The sequence below is a fragment of the Ahaetulla prasina genome, chromosome 2, assembly GCF_028640845.1.
Source record: "Ahaetulla prasina isolate Xishuangbanna chromosome 2, ASM2864084v1, whole genome shotgun sequence".
In the NCBI taxonomy this organism is placed as follows: domain Eukaryota; kingdom Metazoa; phylum Chordata; class Lepidosauria; order Squamata; family Colubridae; genus Ahaetulla; species Ahaetulla prasina.
Window position 1 is genome coordinate 175170385 of NC_080540.1, and position 20826 is coordinate 175191210.

Below are 20826 nucleotides of genomic sequence, written 5' to 3' on the forward strand. Positions count from 1 at the left end.
CTTGCCGCACCCGTGTCAGGAGTGAGCCTCGAGGCTGCTCCTTGTTCTCTCTGGGAGGGGCAGGGCATATTTGAACCAGAGTTTCCGAAGCTGGAGAGCTTCCTGCCAACCCTCTGGTTCACTGAATTCTGGCACATGGAAAGGTGAGTGCTTCCCCTTGACAGACGATTAACCACAACTGGCTCCCCATCTCTGGGAGGGAATTTCAGACAGGCTTGGGGGTTAGTCCTCACCTCTCTTGCTTTCACTGCCATCCAGAAAGATTGTTGAAAATGTTGGATTCATCCTTTTATCACCTACCTCCCCCCCCCGCCTCTTTTCTCCCCCACTTTCAAAATTAAAAAGGCGCAAGACTCCTTGCAGGCAGCAGTTAAGGAGTCTTATCTCACTATGTAAAGTGGTGGCATGTGTGGCGATGGGACAGCATGACAAACGCACCGTGGGGGATAAAAGAAGATTATGTCCTTAAATCTGGCCTCGGAGGGTAGAATCAAATGGCAATGCCAAATCGATACTCTCCCTACAATTCTACTTGGCAGGCAGGATTTTTTTTTTAAAACCAAACCAACACCCACCCACCCCCCTACTCAGCTGCCCTTATTCCCAGCAGGCTACCTGTTCCAGAAACTTGATACCATTTGCATTAAGGACCAAAAGGAACAGATGGTGGTGGTGGGGGGTTTCCTTATCCCCCAGGGCCTTGGCCCTTTTGCACACCACCCCACTGCTATCACAGCCTAAGGCTCTGTATGCTTTTCTTGCAGAGCTCTTTAAAATTTCTTCTTCCCCCAAGTCATAAGCTACCCACCCCCATAACACAAGCCATGCTGACTCAAGCAGATTAATGAGTCTCAAAATGAGTCTCAAAGCAGGGATTAGACACCAACAGGAATAAGGTGACAGGAGGAGCTGGATCAAGAAAGGGGGGGTGGGTTTAAGAGAAAACTGCCTAGCTCCACTACTGATCAGCAAGCCTCCCATCTCCAATTTTCCAGATGAGAGAGAGGAGAGGGGAGAAAAAGATGCTTAGTGCACAGCTGAATTCCATTTTACATTAACTAAACCTGAGGCTAGAAGGTCTCTGAAATCCACACATGCAACACACACACACACACCCCAACCAAGTAGGGAAAAAAATAAACCTTTCCATAATATCTTTAACAGGTATCCCTTGCCAGTAGAAAAGGAGGGGGAGAAGAACAGAGTCCATTGTCCACTTAGGCTCTGACTCTTATAGGGTTTTTGCTAGTGGGGGCAGGAAGAGAAAGGCGGGATCAGACCATCCCTTCCAGCCTGCCAAGGACTGATAAGGTTGCAAGACATCTCACAAGTGGGCACTCTCCTGCCAATCAAGGCACCAACTGTCTAGTGATATTTGTGTCAAATCTGTGCAGGAGTCACCTACTTAAAGCTGTTAAGTATTAAGATGGGAGGAGGGGAGGGAAGGGAAGTGGGAAATACCTGGCCATGCAAATCTGATGCTCCAGGTAGAACAGAAAATGAATGTCATGGCTTTGCCAGCAGAGCCAGGGAAAGCAAGATTTTGTTGTTCCAGCAATTAGTTCCTCTACACAACTGCAATGAAACACACACCTGACCCACATCAATAGGCATATTTGAAGAACAGACTCCTCATTTATCAGCTCTTGCCTCTTTCTTCCTGGCCTCCTCCTGACATCTGTGGGACTCCTTTACTTTGTTCCACCAATAGATGGGGACTATATGCAAATACGTTTAGTAAACCCTATTAGTTCTACTGAGGCTTCCACTCCATTTGGATACATTTAATTAAAATGGTTAAGGGAAAGGGGAAAGGGAAAGGGGAAAATGAGATTTAATTCCACAGGATTGGCACTTAGCTCCCCAGGGTTTAATTGTGGGGCTGGAAGCCCTTCTGAGCATATGCAACTATATCAAATGCTGGATTATGAAAAATAGCTTCAGCACTCCACCCCCCTTTAAATTACCAGCTATTTTCTTGACTTGGGAGAAATTCCTTTAAATTCTTCTCCTGGATTATTCTGTCTTTTTCAAAATCACCATGTTCATAGAAAAATAATAATAATAATAATAATAATAATAATAATAATAATAATAATAATAATAATAATAATAATAATAATAATAATAATTTAATTTTTATATTAATTAAGGACCATGATTTGCCCTTAGTAATTGTATGGAGAAATGCTTGCAATCCTGACCTGTCCCCAGTTCACGCCATTGCTCCTTGGTTCTATAGCTCCTAGAAGCAGTGAAATTCTCTTCTTAATTTCACCCATACATCTTGCCCGCTGACTTTCCCTTCTCCTACTCCTGCTCAATCTTGCCAAGCATAGAAGTCTTTTCTAGCCCATGACCAATAAATCAAATACCCAAGTTTCTGCTTGCTGATCATTGCCTCAAGGAAATAGTCCACCTTTATTTGGTTCAGGACTTATTAGTTGGTTGATCTCCAAATCCAGACGGTGTCTGCCTTCTGCCTTCTTTCTGCAGTTCTTCCTCAGTGCACAGCTGCCACACAGCTGTCAAACCCACTGGTTGAATTACTCCGATCTTTGTACTCCCATACATATACTGGAAAGACCCACTGCTTGAATTACTCTGATCTTGGTAGTCATTGGAATGTACCCATCCTTTGTAGCCTTCTCCGACAGGTCATCCACACAAACCCATGCCTGCCTAACGAGCACTGAGGACATATGCTCACATTGGACCCTCTGTCTCAGGACTACCCTGACATTGAAGCAGGAGGAAGCCAAATCAAGGTGATTTGGCAAGACACGGTGTTTTCCTCTTAAAAAAGCAGAACAAATCCTGCTCTGTGTGAACTTTCTACATGCATGAGGAGCCTCAGGGCGGTTGGTGACCTGCAGGGCATCCAGCTGGAGGGCCCTGAACATTTTTTGGCTGCTGAAGAAAATAGAGTCTTTCCTAATTGCCAACTGCTTGTTTCTGGATTCTGAGAGGCATATCAACTTGATGGAATCCTTCCTGTGAGATCAGTATTCCGAACAATGGCTGTGGCTACCTCTGTAAACTACTCTTACCTCCACACTGGCTTGAGAATGCCACTGCTGGCCCTATGTCATAAGGACAGCAGCAATATGAAGTAGGAGCAGAGATTGGCATGGTGGGAGACAATATGAAATAGGAGCAGAGATTGGCATGGTGGGAGACAGTATGAAGTAGGAGCAGAGATTGGTATGGTGGCAAGAGACCCATGCTTGGGGTGTGAGGGGGAGGGGGCAGGCAGCTGAGAAGAGGAAGAATCCCCTTTCCGTCTTCTCATTCCCCCATAGCAGCAGCAAAAACTGGTCCCCCGCCCCATGTGAGGACAGCAATATTGCTGGCCTCATCTTCAAGACATAACAAAAGGACCACTGTCAGGCAGTGGTTTCCTGCTTTCCTTCTGTCTTCAGGATGGGAGGAAAGCCCACTGCCAAGGGTCTGTTGCTTGTCTTCTTCCCCACTCTGTTAATGGGGAACATAATCAACCCTTCGTGCTTCAACTACACCACCACAAATATGGAGCAGACTATTAATACCATCCAATAATATGCAATTGGAGAATTTCTATTGAACTTTTCGGTAAGCAGATGGTTTTAACGGTCTTAAGAAGTGTGTTCACAATATAGCCAAAACAGACACATACGCAGAGCCGGCACAATGAGGACAGAAAACATTTTCCAAATGGATCACTCCAAGTATTTGGGCAATAAGAGTTCACAAATCACAGCTCTTGTAAGGCATCATTCTGCCAAAATGGAGGTGACACAAATCTGGGTCCAAAGATTGAGTTGACTTAAGAAAATAGGTTTGGGGGCTTTTCTCACTCTTCAAGAGAGTTCAATTCAAGAGAGACAATTCAGAACTGGGCATCAGTCCTTGGCAATCTCTCCTTTTACTTAAAAATCTGAACTGGTTGCAGGCTACCTCCTAACTCCACCCTAAAAGCCTCCCTTTCTCATTTTCTCCCAAACCATGTCCAGCTTGCAGAAAATTAAAGGCCTGTTTCCAAAAATTATAGAGCAGCGATTCCAAACAGGAACAAGAGACAAGATGGCAATCTGGCTTTCTAAATTCTACTAGCCAGGAAACACATGGGAGCCCTTAGATCTTGGAAAGAATAAAACCATGCAGCCCATTCAGTTAAGAGCCAGATAGGCCACCATTATCGGCACCGAAATCAGTTAACTCTGCACAGCTATGCAGACGGCCCTTCTGCCCTCTATTCCCATCCAAAAAAGAGTTATCTGAAATTCCTGCTGACCCAGGAGTTCCACTCATAGATGAATTACTAAATAAAATCTTGAGCATATAAAAATAATCCTGCAATGTACCTTTGATAAGCACTACTTAATGGGGGCAAGCAACAGTCACAATCCATATTATCAGCTTGCATTGCAGTGTGCCCCCTCCTTTCCTCCTTCCTGGCCAGGGTTACAAGGCAAAAAGCAAGAAATGCTGTGAAAGCAGTTTAAGGAGGCTGGAGTGGGTGCTGGTTGAGGCCATGCAGGATTCTTTGCCTGACCATCCCACCAACAACCAAAGCCCCAGGCCTGTCGGAAGCTTCTGTACACACGATGGGCCCATATGGAACGCATTAAGGGTTCTGCGAAAGGAAAGAAGTTGGAAGGAGGGAGGAGAGGCCAAATGTGGGTGGTGCAGCAGGATGTATCCTGCCCTCACCCTGCTTGTGTCTCTCTCTGTGTGTATGTGTCCTTTGGAGGAGGAATTAACCCTTTGCAGTTCAGGGAATGCAGTAAGAAGGGAAGGAAAAAATGGTTTAATTAAACAGGGATTAAAATATAAGCAATTATTAGAAACAGCGGGAATCCCGGTTTCCTAGCTCACAAGAGAGCAGACATCTCAGCTGGCCAGTTTGATTGGCTGTGCTTCTGTTTCTTTCAAAGTCACCATTCCCCCATCGCCTGTCCCAATGTAAAATATGCTAAATGACTTCCATTTCATTAGCCGTCATTCTTGATTACTATACTATGATTACTATGAAATGCTATCTTAGTCCTGCAATGATCAAGCATCCCCTAAAGGTGCTTTAGTAGAGTATACCGATCTCTAACCAGAGCAATATAAGATCTGTGGGGCAGCGAGGCAGGGTAAAATAACAGAGGGAAGAGAACAATGGGGAGAGAATGTTAGCAACAGATTAATATCAAGAACATGTATGTGTCAAGCACAAGATTATGTTGAAATTCCAGTGGCTGAATGGCTGTAGTATTTGGTAAAAGTCCTGCCCCATTGATGGAACACTAGATATGCTGTGCCATGACCTCCCTAAAATAACAATGGGGCACTAAAATGAAATGTGGGTGGAACAGGCAGCAAGAAGAAGAGCCACACCCTAACCTACTTTAATTCGGGTACCACCTGACCCTAGTGATGCGGTATACACAAAAGTCTTCTCCATTTATTCATCCCAAGGACAGAATCTGTTGTTGCCCTCCACATATATTAAGCCCAGGTATACGCTAATAAAGTGCATAATTTGAGTGACAGAATGGACAGCAACAAACTATCTTTTTCTGTCCCCAAGTCACACATACACACACCAAGTTGGCTGCTCTACATGAGCAATTAGTCGGGAAGATGAAGGTCAGTTTTGGATAATGGGTGGTCAGAGAAACCAATCACACTAAACAAAGGTTTTTTTCAACCATGGTGAACTGAATCATAGTTGGCTATGTTTGCACACCATATTAAGCCAAAAGCAAACAAACCACATAGGGCTTAGCATGATGGATAAAGTCTATAGATCTGGTCACAGATGTGCACAATGTAACATTTGGTGGCTCAGATTGGTATAAGCTAGCCTCTCTTGGGCACAGTTTATTTGCAGTCTGCGATACTTACATGAACCAACTGAGGATGCTATGTCAATTCTGTTATGTACGGTTGGTACACTATCCTTTCCTAAACATCTTTCTCTATGGGAGTTTTACCTTTGCCAAAACCCTGGCTTCTTATCTCCAGCTCTACATCTTGCATTTCTTCCATTCGTCTCTAGTTTTTCCCTCAAAATATCTGAATTATTTTCAAGCTGGATCCTGGAAACAATTATATGGAAACAAGAGTTATTATTTCCCATCATTATCTTCCTTCCTTCCCCAACCCCCTCGTCCTCATATAATCCACACCTTTACAGGATATAGAACTATAGATTGTACAGTATTGTATCTTTGTATAGCTTGCAGTTAGCTTATTAATTCTTATTAAACATAGAAGTCTTGTCCAGGAATTGAGCAAGTGAGGACAGCAACTATTGATATGGACTCTTCATGCCAACCCTCTGAGGCAGTGGCTGCTTCTGAACATTATTTGCCAGTTGCACAATTTAAATAATGCATCTGCTGAATAGTATTTCTTCTGCCAATTCCTAATCTTCTGACATCATACAGTTTGAAAGGGGAAAGCTCAGGGAAAATTACTCCCAAATTCTTCCAACCACATAAAGAGGTGGGATAACAGTCTCAGTGTAGCTGCAGTGCCAGTGGGATGTCACAGTGACACATCCCGGGCATCAGGATTGGTACATTTTATTTGCTGACCCAGCAATCTTTGGGACTATGTTGTTAACAAACAAGGTATACTGTTCCTCAACAATCTTCCCCTTTCAGCCTAGGAAAATTTTCTCAAGTCTCAGACCAAATTTTCCCCCTCCCCATGCTGAACCTGGCAGCTGCCGTTGACACAGTGAACTACAGCCCCAGAGTTCCCCAGCCCGGCCTCTTTCTAAAAATAGCACTTCTCACCCAGATGCATGGAAAAAATGGTGGGGCTAGCCAAATCAGACCGTAGGCATGGAAAGACAGCAGCAGTTCCCAGAGGTACCCTCTATTTTCTACTCAAGGGTTCCTTAATGCCCCTCGGCATCCATCTGGATGAGCTCAAGTGCTCTGGCTTCTTAAGGTAATAAAACACACATCTCACTAATCAATCAAAGCAAAGTTCAACAGGAATTCTCTTGTAACTTCCCCCATGGAAAATGATAGAAGCTCTCACTAATTTCAAGAAAACTCTATAAATATGATGTGGTCCATAGGTCAGGACTATCTGGTTACTCAATGGTACTGCAAACATCTCCAAAACAGTCTTACAGACTGGATTTACATATCACACCAAACCATGATTTGTCTAATGGCATTTTGTTCATCATTCCAAAAGTAGCCAGTTTCTCATAGCACATGAAGCAAAGATCAAACAAACTACATCAGTGGTACTACTCCCAGATCTGGAATGCAGGCTTTTTGGTTCAGCCTACACAATAGGTCATAATGCTTGATTAAAGTACCAGTTAGATTCTCAATACTTCAATAAAACCTAGGAACTCTTGGATCATTACTTCACCTAATATGACTGCAAGATTTAATATAGGTTTACAATTGAGCAAGCTCTTAGTTAATCTCTGGGACTAAATAGTACTGGTTGTTTATAGTGAGGCAAATAATTATAATACCTACAAAAATAAATATTATTCAATTCATAAAAATACAAAGCCACTGCTCGTTTAAAAATGGTTCCCTGAATAAACCAGTACTGGCAAGGTTCACACAACACATTAAAACAACCTTTGTTTTCATCGACTGAGGACTCAACATATTATGTGAACTCAACTAAGATTAAAAACAATAGCACTGCATCACAAACCTACTTCTCTCTCTTCAAAAGCAGGTCCTCTTTAACTTATATTCTTCACAGGTAACTACGAGATTTCAGCCTTAACATTATTCAATTAAATTTTAACCCCACATTTCTTGATACACCTCAGTTCACTTACATGAGGCATTAGCTGAACCACTGAAACACACATATTTAAGTTTGATTTAAAACTCTGGGGTGTTTTCTTCATCAAACTATGCATTTTTAAATAAAATGAGACTTTTTTTAGGGCCCGGAGCACTTTTTCTTTCCCCATCGATTTTTTTGTTTTTTTTGTTTTGAAGATCAGATAAAACATTAGAGGTGAGCAACAAGGTAAGCATCTTTTCTCCCCTTTCTCCTTAGAAGGCTCCTTGGACATGTCCCTTCCTCTGAACCAACCAGCATCAAGTTCTTCAGACCACATACATTTCCACAGCAGGAGCTAGAAGGCCTGGGCCTTTTGGCCTCATCCTAAACCAGGCTCTGGCCCCCAGATAGTCCCCCTGCGGCTTTGCCTGGAGCCAGGATGTGGCTTTGTTTTTATGTCAACCAAGCAGTTCCTCAAAGCTTTGTAAGAAAGGAGGATAAGGGAGGAGATCAGAAATGCAGCTACTAATACTGGAATGGGGGAAAGAGTCCCAGGGGACAAAGATGGTTAGCACCTAATTAAACAGCATGCCAGTTGCTCCTGCAGGGATGTAAAAAAAGCCTATAAACAATCATTACTTATACTGCTGGCCCTTCCCTATCTTAAATTGTCTTCCTACAACTTCATTTGCCAATTCCATACAGCAAATGTCCTGTGTCTCTCACAACATTCCTGTTTTTTTGCAGAGTTGATCACCTCCCAAACTGCTCTACATGTACTACAGCAGTTCACACTCCAACCAATGCAGCCACTGGGTCTGGGAGAGCAAACATGTCTGGAGGGTGCCAAATTGGGACAATCTGGACTAGCTCTTAAGGAGCAAAAGATTTTCAACCCACTTCCTGCCAAGCAAGACATCTTGCATCCAAGCCATGCCAGTCAGCCACCCCCTTGTAGAAGCAACAGACCAAGGCTTCCTTTGGGGCTGAAAACCTGGACTGCAAAAAGAAACTGATGCACATATAGGCAGAATCTTTAAGCTGGGTTCCAGTTGAAGTGAACAGACCTGCTTAAGATCTCTTTAATCATTATCATAATTTAGCCTTCCTAAAACAGTGGAGAATACCTAGAGTCAATAGCTTGAAGTGTGAGAGTGAGGGACAGAAGCACACCAGCAGACCCCTATTCTCCCCCAGCTGTAAGGACCCTTCTGTTTGCAACTATGTAGAACTTATGACACTACACTGCCACCCAGCAATTTGGGCCTAGATCACTGAGGGCAACTCACACCACAATCTTATTTATGGCAGCTTTAGGTCTTCAGCCCACTGGTTGCTGAAGGAAAAAGGACTACAATTTCAAAGTTCAAAGTGCGGAAAGCCAAGATTCCTGGGTTATTGTTTTTTCCTCAGACCAAAAAAACGAAAAGAAGAGCCTAGTAGCTAAATCATGGTCTGGAAAGATTAAAAAAACGAGGGAACGGAGAGAATACACTAGCTACTGTTGTTGCAGTACTAGAGATTGTGTATTTTTTAACATTGGAAGGAACAAACCAGGGCCTTAATCCAAGCCATGTTGGCTTTATAGATGAAAAGCTTGTTGGGTTTGTATGGTTTCTCTTCACAGTAGCAGGACCCACCCCATGCCTTTGCAGTCTTGCCAGGTGTTGGTTGAGGCACAGGGGGAGGGAAAAAAAGAGAAAGACACAAAGCTTACTCTGGTCTGAATCAACAAAGGAAAGGGGCGGAGATGGAAAAGGTTTGCCCCATCTCAGGGAAAAAATCAGGGCCAGAAAGGCTCCACTGTGTATCCCATTTCATCTCCCCCCCACCCCTTATAGTTATGCTCTGAAGCCAACTCTGTAGGCCTCCATTCAGTTCTAGCCAGGAAGAAGCACTGTCTCAGTTAAGGCCTGATGCCTGGTATCATAATCAAGAATGCGTTAAAGCAAGGCTGGTGTAGGTTCCCTATACCAATTATTATGAAGGAGGGGGGGGGAGAGAGAGAGAGACAAGATACCTTATTCTCAAGTCACAGTTTCTGTACCTGAGATATGCCTATGTGTGTTTCACAGCTTTTTGCAGGCCACACAATGCTTCTAAGAATATCAGACTTGCAAGGGTGACTCAAATGTGTCAATATATCCTGTGAGATTCTTCACATCAATGGAGGTGTGGGGAGAAAAGAGACACCAACCTGCACATTTGCACCTTGATTGGGAGCAATTTGGCATCTGACCCAGAAGATACAGCATAAAAATCCCATTAAGCTAAATACTGTACAGTACATGACATATGATTAATTCCTTCTGTAAGGAGTTACAGAATTTTTCTGCATCTGTTTGCATGGATGCTAATCCATGGTTTACTCATTTAACCAAGTTTTCTGCATTCATATGGCTAAACCACAAATCAGCCATACAGTTGTCACAATCTTTTCACTACACTGTGACTGGCTTTCAGTATGTCATGTGAACACAGCCAGAGAATAAAGTGGCAAGGAGTTCCACTGATGAAATTTACATAATCCCAATATAAATATTCCAGATATAGAAAGTTTGGCAACAAGTTGTCTCCAAGATCATTCAATAGCACCAAGTTCAATTGCCTGGCTATGGAAGTGACAGCTAATTGCCTGCAAAAGGGTGGAAGAGAGGAGATAAATGAATTGCATTTGAAATCAAAGCAGTTCTGTTTTCCTCAGCAGTGTTAAAAAATCCTGGGATTAGAGAGTGTTGAAGCTAATATTCCTGCAAACATCTCTTTTCCGAACCTCCTCCATTTCAATTTAACTGCCGTGTCTCTTTGTTCCGAAAGCTGCCTGCAGTTTTAGGGATTTGAAAAGCAAAATGGCAGGATTGTAAAAAAAAAAGAAAGAAAGAAAGAAAAAACAGGGGAGGGGGAAACTTTCAGAATGAAAGGCCAAGCTAACTACCCTAAGAGGAGGTGGAAATAGGACACAGGAGAAGCAGAAGCCACACTCCTATTGTAAGCACTTTGGGGCAGGAGCCTAAAACGGAATGCCTCATTTTTTAAAACCCTACTACCTACAACGATGGAATTATTTTAAGCGCAGCATTGGTTTTGCTCGCTCCCTCCCCGGCATAAGGAAAGAAAACTCCCCTCCCCACACCACTTTTTTTTTAAAATCTACTTTAACTCGAAGCTGCTACAAATTACGAAAATGAAATTCCACCGCGCTTTTATCTTTAGCTTTCGCATTACAGGCGCCCAAATAACCTTCGCCAGATTCCACGTATTTCTCTTTTCCAAAGAAAACAATGTCTTTTTCAATTCATTGCTCTAACGTGGGATCCCTCTCCCCCAACTGCAGAAGAAAACCCGAGATCCTTCTGGGATACAGGCGCTCCCGCCTTTAACCATTAGGCATTAGTTCCCCTTTGCTAAAGATGACTAACGAAACCAAGCATTTATTTTACAGTACGACTATACCCGTCTTCAGTCGGTGTCAAGGAGCAACTGCCGCTTTTATTTGTTACCCAAAGCACACAAGCCCTCGCCCCAAGAAACACCCTTCCCAGTTCTCTGGCGCTTACCAGCTCGGATTTGGGGCGAAGTAGTCGCTCCCCCTTCGATGTGATAGGAGAACCTCATGGCTTTGAATTGCTGGGAATATGATCCACTGGGTTCCGGACTGGGCATCCCCATCACGCTGGCTCTCTGCATGTCTGCACTGCCACCCCCCTCCCTCCCTTCTTCAGTCCCCTCCAAAATCCCCCCGCGATCGCCCCCCAAACGCCAGGCTGCTTGAAGTCTCCATCAAATTGCCCCGACCTCCTCAGAAAGGATCTGGATTCGACCTACTAGGACGTCGCTGGAGCCGGGAAGGGGAAGCGATCGGGGTGGGGGGAGGCGCGGGAAGGAGACGAGGAACCCAGTGGATTGATTTCGTTGCTTTCTAAGACAGATCTTTGCAACAAGTCGGCACAGCTCTTGCAGGAAGTGTCGCCCTGGCCAGGCAGGAATGTATCAGAAAGCTTGAAGCTTATCCACGTTGGAGCGTCTGCTAAGTCCTCCGCTCTCCCACTCCCCTCGCTTCCTCCTCCTCCTCCCGCCGCGCTCTCTCCACACCGACTCCTCGCTGAGTGGGTTGGCTTTTTCGTACTGCAGCGCCAGGCGTTGAGAGCCGAGTGCTTCCAAGAAGATTTCAATCCCAGCTTTTCGGGTCTTGGCTTTTCTTTCTCATAACTGGATAGAAATGGGATTTCGCTAGCCACACACTGCCTCGAATATCGCTTGGCTTTTACCGCCTCCCCGAGGAGGACAGTATTGGGTTCCCACCCACCCCCTTCCTATCCGCGAGGATATTGACAAAAAGTCTGAAAAAGAGGAGGTGTTGGCAATTTATGGAGGGTTGGGCTAACAGCTGTTGTGGGGAGAAAAAAAAACCCAGCTCGTTTTGAACTCAGCTTATTTTGAGGATGTTGGGTTTTCCCCCCCTTCCTTTCTCTGTATTGTACCGCCTTTTTTTTAAGCCTTGCGTAGGGCAAAAGCCAAACTTTGATCTCTGAAAGCATTTAAAAGAAGTGCACATTTTAAATGTTGTGCGTGTCCGCAGATTATTACTATGATCACCAAAACCAACCCACTGCAGGACAAAGGTTTCTTCCTTGAAGGTTATGGACCATAACCCACCATGCTGGTCCAATGTGAGTTAGTAGGTTTATGGTTTCCAACTTCCCGCAGACTGGCCCAAAGTTACCCAACCAGCTTCTCCGTCCAAGGGGGAACTAGGATCTGGTCTTCCCGCTTCTAGTCCAGCACTTGAACCACTACACCATACTGGTGTTCTGCTTACATACACAAATATCCATATGGATGTATTCATTTATTTCTAACCTCATAGTTGGAATTCAGGGATTTATCCTTCTCTCCTTTCTGAACTTTCCAGTCTTCTCCAAAATGTTAAAACCTTCCTTTATTTCTCAATCTTGAAGCAGTCATGCAGTTTTCATAATATGCATGGTTTTTTTGGTTCCTCTTTCAAGTAAGGTTCAAACAAGCTGTAAACAAGCCAAGATCAGATGTTTACTAAGTACTTTTATTTGTGTCTACATCAGGACTGGAATCTCTTGGAATTTTTCTTTCTCAAGTATTTCAACGAAATTTCACAATTCTCAATGTTTTCGACTCCTGTTGTCAGTTTTGACTTGTTTTTCCTCAAACCAGCTCCCAATATTAAACAGAGTAATAACAATGGTAGCAGAGCTTGATAAGGATTGTATGGCATTGAAATCATATGTGTGTATGTTTCAAATTTATTTCCCCAACCTGAGGAGGAATAAAAATCAATGCTTATTTTAAAAACTAGCAAAAAAAAAAAAGTAACAAAATGCCTTTAGGTACATACACACACAAACCATTTTCTGCTCTACACAGGATGGAGAAAAAACTCAGAAATATGCTTGCAAACCACTACAGCTGTGCTCAGTCTAAACAATGTAAAGGCACAGAACATGGTTTTTGCCAAGCCAGAAGCTACATGAGGAAAAGCAGCTTTTCCCCCATCTAAACATCATGATATTAAATGAGCTACTCTTGATTTATTTTGCTGCTGTGTGGAACATTTTTCTCACCATCAGAAATCATCCTTGAAAACGATATCCTGGTTTGGCTTTTCAGGGTTTAGCTATCCCATGATAGTTCTGGTTATGACTATAAGGACACATTGAATCATATACTCATGAACCACATTCTATGCTTGCATGTTGCACAAACCCAGCCTCATCACATCTCTTCCACCGAGGTTTCAAAATTCTGTTAAGCTCTGTACACTGAACCATTTGCTCCCTTACTCCCCTCTGATCCATCCTGCTATCATCTTTAGGTAATTAACTCAACACCGCAGGGAGATGGGGCCAATGCGTTGGTTCCGTCCCAGGCGCCTGATAGACCCGGAGAGGTTCCTGACGGAGCTTGGGCCGTTCCCTGGTGATTTTATTTATTTATTTATTATTTAAATTTCTATACCGCCCTTCTCCCGAAGGACTCAGGGCGGTTCACAGCCAAATAAAATACACAATAATGTTACAATATAAACACAATTAAAATACAATTAAAAAACTTATTCAATTGGGCCGAAATTAAAAATTTAGAATAAATAATAAAAACCCAATTAAAACCCATAAATTTAAAAAACTAACCCAGTCCTGCGCAGATGAATAAATGCGTTTTAAGCTCATGACGAAAGGTTCGGAGGTCCGAAGTTGACGGAGTCCCGGGGAGTTCGTTCCAGAGGCGGGAGCCCCACAGAGAAGGCCCTTCCTGGGCGCCGCCAGACGACACTGACGCTACCGACGTCACCCTGAGGAGTCCCTCTGTGAGAGCGCACGGGTGGGTGGGAGGTATTCGGTAGCAGTAGGCGGTCCCGTAAATAGCCCGGCCCTTTGCCATGGAGCGCTTTGAAGACGTTCACCAAAACCTTGAAGCGCACCCGGAAGGCCACAGGTAGCCAGTGCAGTCTGCGCAGGAGAGGTGTCACGGGAGCCACGAGGGGCTCCCTCTATCACCCGCGCAGCCGCATTCTGACTAACTGAAGCCTCCGGATGCCCCTCAAGGGAGCCCCATGTAGAGAGCATTGCAGTAATCCAGACGAGACGTCACGAGGGTGTGAGTGACTGTGCACAAGGCATCCCGGTCTAGAAAGGGGCGCAGCTGGCGCACCAGGCGAACCTGGTGGAAAGCTCTCCCGGAGACGGCCGTCAGGTGGTCTTCAAAGACAGCCGCTCATCGAGGAGAATGCCCAAGTTGCCCACCCGCTCCATCGGGCCCAATGACTCCCTCCCAACAGGCAGCCGTGGACTCAGCTGACTGTACCGGGATGCCGGCATCCACAGCCACTCCGTCTTGGAGGGATTGAGCTTGAGCCTGTTTCTCCCCATCCAGACCAGACGGCTTCCAAACACCGGGACAGCACTTCGATAGCTTCATTGGGGTGGCCCGTGGAAAAGTACAGCTGGGTGTCATCAGCGACAGCTGGTACCTCACACCGAAGCCACTGATGATCTCACCCAGCGGCTTCATATAGATGTTGAACAGAAGGCGAGAGAATCGACCCCTGCGGCACCCCACAAGTGAGGCGCCGCGGGGTCGACCTCTGCCCCCCCGTCAACACCGTCTGCGACGGTCGGAGAGATAGGAGGAGAACCACCGATAAACGGTGCCTCTCACTCCCAGTCCCCCAACCGGCGCAGCAGGATACCATGGTCGATGGTATCAAAAGCCGCTGAGAGGTCTAATAGGACCAGGGCAGAGGAACAACCCCTATCCCTGGCCCTCCAGAGATCATCCACCAACGCGACCAAAGCCGTCTCAGTGCTGTAACCTGGCCGGAAGCCGGACTGGAACGGGTCTAGATAGACAGTTTCCTCCAGGTGGAGGGGAAACTGATATGCCACCATACTCTCTACAACCTTCGCCGCGAAGCGAAGGTTGGAGACCGGACGATAATTACCTAAAATAGCCGGGTCCAGGGAAGGCTTCTTGAGGAGGGGCCTCACCACCGCCTCTTTCAAGGCGGCGGGAAAGACTCCCTCCAACAAGGAAGCGCTCGTAATCGCCTGGGGCCAGCCTCGTGTCACCTCCTGGGTGGCCAGCACCAGCCAGGAGGGGCACGGGTCCAGTAAACACGTGGTGGCATTCAGCCTCCCCAACAGCCTGTCCATGTCCTCGGGAGCCACAGGGTCAAACTCATCCCAGACAATATCACCAAGACCGCCCTCAGACGCCCCGTCCGAATCGCCACAATTTTGGTCCAGACCGTCCCGAAGCTGAACGATTTTATCGTATAGATAACCGTTAAACTCCTCAGCACGTCCCTGCAACGGGTCATCCCGCTCCCCCTGGTGAAGGAGGGAGCGGATCACCCGAAACAGGGCAGCTGGGCGGTTATCTGCCGACGCAATGAGGGAGGAGGCGTAGTAACGCCTCGCTTCCCTCAGTGCCACTAGGTAGGTCCTAGTATAGGATCTAACTAGTGTCCGATCAGCCTCTGAGCGGCTGGACCTCCAAGAACTCTCTAGGCGTCTTCTTCGGCGTTTCATCCCCCTCAGCTCCTCGGAGAACCAAGGAGCTGGTTGGGATCTGCGCCGGGTCAGAGGCCGCAGAGGCACGACACGGTCTAAAGCCCCAGCCGCAGCCCGCTCCCAGGCTGCGGCTAGTTCCTCTGCCGTGCCGTGAGCCAGACCCTCAGGAAGTGGCCCAAGCTCTGTCCGGAACCTCTCCGGGTCCATCAGGCGCCTGGGACGGTACCAACATAATGGTTCCATCTCCCTGCGGTGTTGGGTTGCGGTCAGAAAGTCTAGGCGAAGGAGCAAGTGATCTGACCATGACAAAGGTTCTGTGACTATATCACAGAATCTGGCCCACGGCTTGGCCGAGGAGCTCGTCGCGACCTGGGAACAGGCCGCGGCGGGTGCTTTGGACCATGTCGTGCCTTTGCGGCCTCTGACCCAGCGTAGGTCTCAACCGGCTCCTTGGTTTTCCAAGGAGCTGAGGGAGATGAAACACCGGAAAAGATGCCTAGAGAGTGTCTGGAGGTCCAGCCGTTCGGAAGCTGACCGAACACTAGTTAGGTCTTACATTCAGACCTACCTAGTGGCATTGAGGGAGGCTAAGCGTGTTTACATTTCCACCCTCATTGCGTCGGTAGATAACCGCCCAGCCTCCCTGTTTAGGGTGACCCGCTCTTTCCTACATCAGGAGGTGTGCGATGATCCCTTACAGGGGTGTGCTGAGGATTTTAGTAAGTATCTGTATGATAAAATCACTCAGCTTCGGGACTGTTTGGACCAAAATTGGGTAGATTCAGGTGAGATGACGGAGGCTAGTCTTGCTGAGACCATCTGGGATGAGTTTGATCCTGTGGCTCCTGAGGACATGGACAGGTTGCTGGGACGACTGAATGCCGCCACATGTTTATTGGACCCGTGTCCCTCCTGGTTGGTGCTGGCCACTCAGGAGGTTACACGAGGCTGGCTGCAGGGAATTGTTAATGCTTCCTTGAGGGAGGGTGTTGTTCCCACCGCCTTGAAAGAGGCGGTGGTGAGGCCCCTCCTCAAGAAGCCTTCCCTGGACCCAGCTGTTTTAGGAAACTATCGTCCAGTCTCCAACTTGTTGAGAGTGTGGTGACACATCAGTTACCCCAGTACCTGGATGAATCTGTCTATCTAGACCCATTCCAGTCCGGCTTTCGGCCCGGGTACAGCACGGAGACGGCTTTGGTCGTGTTGGTGGATGATCTCTGCTCGGGACAGGGGTTATTCCTCTGCCCTGGTCCTCTTAGATCTCTCAGCTGCTTTTGATACCATCAACCATGGTATCCTGCTGCGGCGGTTGGGGAGCTTGGGAGTGGGGGGCACCGTTTTTCGGTGGTTCTCATCCTATCTCTCCGACCGATCGCAGACGGTGTTGGCAGGGGGGCAGAGATCGACCGCAAGGCGCCTCATGTGTGGGGTGCCACAGGGGTCGGTTCTCTTGCCTCTCCTGTTCAACATCTATATGAAGCCGCTGGGTTTGGGGTGAGATACCAACTGTACGCTGATGATACTCAGCTGTACATTTCCACCCCTGACCACCCCAATGAAGCTGTCGAAGTGTTGTCTCGGTGTCTGGAGGCCGTGTTTCTGGATCATCCCGTCTGGATGGGGAGAAACAGATTCAAACTCAACCCCTCCATGACTGAGTGGCTGTGGATGCCGGCATCCCGGTACAGTCAGCTGCAACTGCTGCTGACTGTTGGGGGCGAGTCATTGGCCCCAATGGAGAGGGTGCGCAATCTAGGCGTTCTCCTGGATGGGCAGTTGTCTTTTGAAGAACACCTGACGACCGTCTCCAGGAGAGCTTTTTACCAGGTCCGCCTGGTCCGCCAGTTGCGCCCCTTTCTAGATCGGGATTCCCTATGCACAGTCACTCATGCCCTCGCCACTTCTCGCCTGGACTACTGCAAAGCTCTCTACATGAGTCTTCCCTTGAAGAGCACCCGGAGGCTCCAGTTGGTCCAGAATGCAGCTGCGCGGGTGATAGAGGGAGCCACTCGTGGCTCTCATATAACACCTATTCTGCGCAAGCTGCACTGGCTGCCTGTGGTCTTCCGGGTGCACTTCAAGGTGTTGGTTACCACCTTTAAAGCGCTCCATGGCTTAGGACCGGGATATCTACGGGACCGCCTTCTGCGACCACTTATCTCCCACCGACCGGTGCGCTCCCATAGAGAGGGTCTCCTCAGGGTGCCGTCAGCCAAACAATGTCAGCTGGCGACCCCCAGGGGGAGAGCCTTCTCTGTGAGGGCACCTACCTTCTGGAATGAGCTTCCTCTAGGACTCCGTCAACTTCCTGACCTCCGGACCTTTCGCCACGAGCTGAAGACGTATTTATTCTTTCGCGCAGGACTGGCATAAAATGGGTTTTAATAGGATTTTTAATGGGGTTTTATGATGTTATGTATTTTATATCTAAATTATTGGCTAAATTGAATAAGTTTTTTAACTCTGGTTTTATTGTATTGTATTTGATTGTTATTTTATCTGGCTGTTAACTGCCCTGAGTCCTTCCGGAGAAGGGCGGTAAAAAAATTATATTATTATTATTATTATTATTATTATTATTATTATTATTATTATTATTATTATTATTATTATTATTATTATTATTATTATTAACTGTGGCCTTCATTGCCACAAAATGTGATGGTGCTAGCCACTAACATGGTTGGGTTTAAAGGGTTTGGCTAAATTCAGAGAGTAGGAAGTCAATCAAGGGCTACTAGGATGAAGACTCCTCTAAGAGTTGGGGGTCTCAGAAATATGCTTCCAATATCAATTGTAGGAGAACCAAGTGTCTTCCACATCGCTTGTGAGTGCCCCAGAAGCACCTGAGAAACAAAATGGTGGACCACGATGGGCCTTAGTCTGATCCTGCAACACTATTCTTATGTTCTTTACACTGTCCCTGGCAAATACTGGCTCAAAACCACTTCAGAAAGGATGGCAAACTAATGCAGCTTATAGTTTACTGATATGGACTGTACAACAAGCCAAGGTATGCCTCGTCTAATCATATTTAACTAAATAAACCTTAATCAGTTAGGTTCTCACTACATGCTAAGGCAGTGATGGCTATCCTTTTCGAACACTTCACACCCGCTAGTCAGGGCTGCGACCAGGAAGAGGAGCTGCCCAGGGGGCATGTGTGTGCCGGATAAGGTACTTCTGGTTTCCAGCATGCGCATGTGTGCCGGCCAGCAAGTCTTCTAGTTACAGCTGCATATGCACAAACACCGATCAGCTGGCCGGTGCACATACTCAAGCTGGAAAATGGAAGACCAGCTCTTCCGGTTTCTGGCACTGCTGCATACACAAAGGCCAGCTGATCGTCGTGTGCGCATGCACGCCAAAACCTGAAAGAGGAACGAGCGATGTCGTGCATGCCGGGCAACATGGCTCCATGTGCCACTTCGGCCACATGTGCCATAGGTTCGTCATCACAGTGCTAAGAAATAAATAATGTTTATTCTGGCCAAGAGCTGCATGTATGTTTTGTAAGCTGCAGCATTTGGTTCAAACTCCAGTTTCTGCAAAGTAAATTGACAATACTGACCACTTGTGAGATTCACATAACATACAGGTAGTCCTCGATTTATGACCACAATTGAGTCCCAACATTTCTGTTGCTAAGTGAGACATTTGTTACATGAATTTTGCCCCATTTCACAACCTTTCTTGTCACAGCTGTTAAGTGAATCACTACAGTTCAGTGGCGGGTTGCTACTGGTTCGCCCTGGTTTGGGTAGTAGTGGTAGCGGGAGGTTCCACCCACCCACCCGGATGTCATCAAATATGCTCTGCGCATGCACAGAAGTGGTGCGTCCATGAGTGAACTGGCAGCAAAGGTAAGTGAAAGCCACAACTGCTACAGTTGTTGAGTTAGTGTCACAGTTGTTAAGTGAATCTGGCTTCAAATCTTGCTTTCAAAAGGTCACAAAAAGTGGTCACACGACCCTAGGAAACTGCAACTGTCATCAATATGAGTCAGTTGTTAAGCATCTAAATTTTAATCATGTGACCATTAGGATGCTGCAATGGTCATCCGCATGACAAAATCATAACTCGCTTTTTTCCGTACCGTTGCAACTTCAGTCACTAAACGAACTGTTGTAAATCAAGAATTGCCACCAATACAGGGTTTTGTGCATTTGTGTAACAAAATCCAATTACTCCAAACAGTTACAGAGAACCAAGCCTTTGCTTGTCATCTAGTGGTCCTCCTGAGTTTTGCAGTCCAGATCTGGTAGTCATAGGTAAACATAATCATTTGCGATGGGAGGCAAGATGGTGCTGCATACAAAAGCTCTTCACAATTCGTAATGGTGTGGCACTGCGATTGTGCATAACTGTAATGAAGGTTTGTGGAAGCTCAAATCAAAAATATACTTTGCTGTAAAAACCCATGTCTTTTTCTGTTTCTAATTCTGGACATGATACCAGTCATTTAAATTTCTCTGCCGTTTGATGCTTAGATGCTGCTGCCTGCTCACATAACAAGGACACATCTATGTACAGGGATTCTCAAGCCAGCAAATGTATCTCTAACCAACAGCCTCCCTGTTCCTGTGGCTTTTCTAGATTCCTCTTTTCCCAAATCCATTTGTCTCCCTTCCAAGAGACCCAATTCCAGCATCTCCCTTTCCAATTTTAAGTCATCCAATCTCTCAGAAAAGGGGACAGAAGATGTACTGTGGCTTGCTGGTCTTATAGTGGCCAAAGTGGATCTTCAGAAACAACCTTTAATAGAGCTATATAACTTTTCTCTGTAAGAGCTCTTCTCTAGATCTGAGTTGCTGAATTAACTTCCAGCCAGGGAAAGGAATCCAGAGTATTTCCTGTTCTCTCTAAACACATTTAAAATCTTTTTTGATCTTGTGTCTTTTCACAGATTCAATCATTTGATGGCACAAAAAAGAGGAGAGCAAAATCTAAAATCAGGCATTTTGGCTAGTTGCATCTCCGATTTCCTCCCCCCCTCCGATTTATTCACATCATTGTCTTCTGAGATTAACGT

At 46.1% G+C, this 20826-nt stretch overlaps 1 protein-coding gene across 1 annotated transcript in view; it reads right to left on the minus strand.

Annotated features, from left to right (window-relative positions):
• FGD1 (FYVE, RhoGEF and PH domain containing 1) overlaps positions 1 to 11464 on the minus strand; it is a 67093-nt gene extending 55629 nt beyond the window's left edge. Inside the window, exon 1 of the mRNA XM_058167655.1 lies at positions 11307 to 11464. Coding sequence (XP_058023638.1) covers positions 11307 to 11436 — 130 coding nt within the window. The 5' untranslated portion in view covers positions 11437 to 11464. The remainder of the gene's footprint in view (positions 1 to 11306) is intronic.
• Positions 11465 to 20826: the final 9362 nt, after the last annotated feature.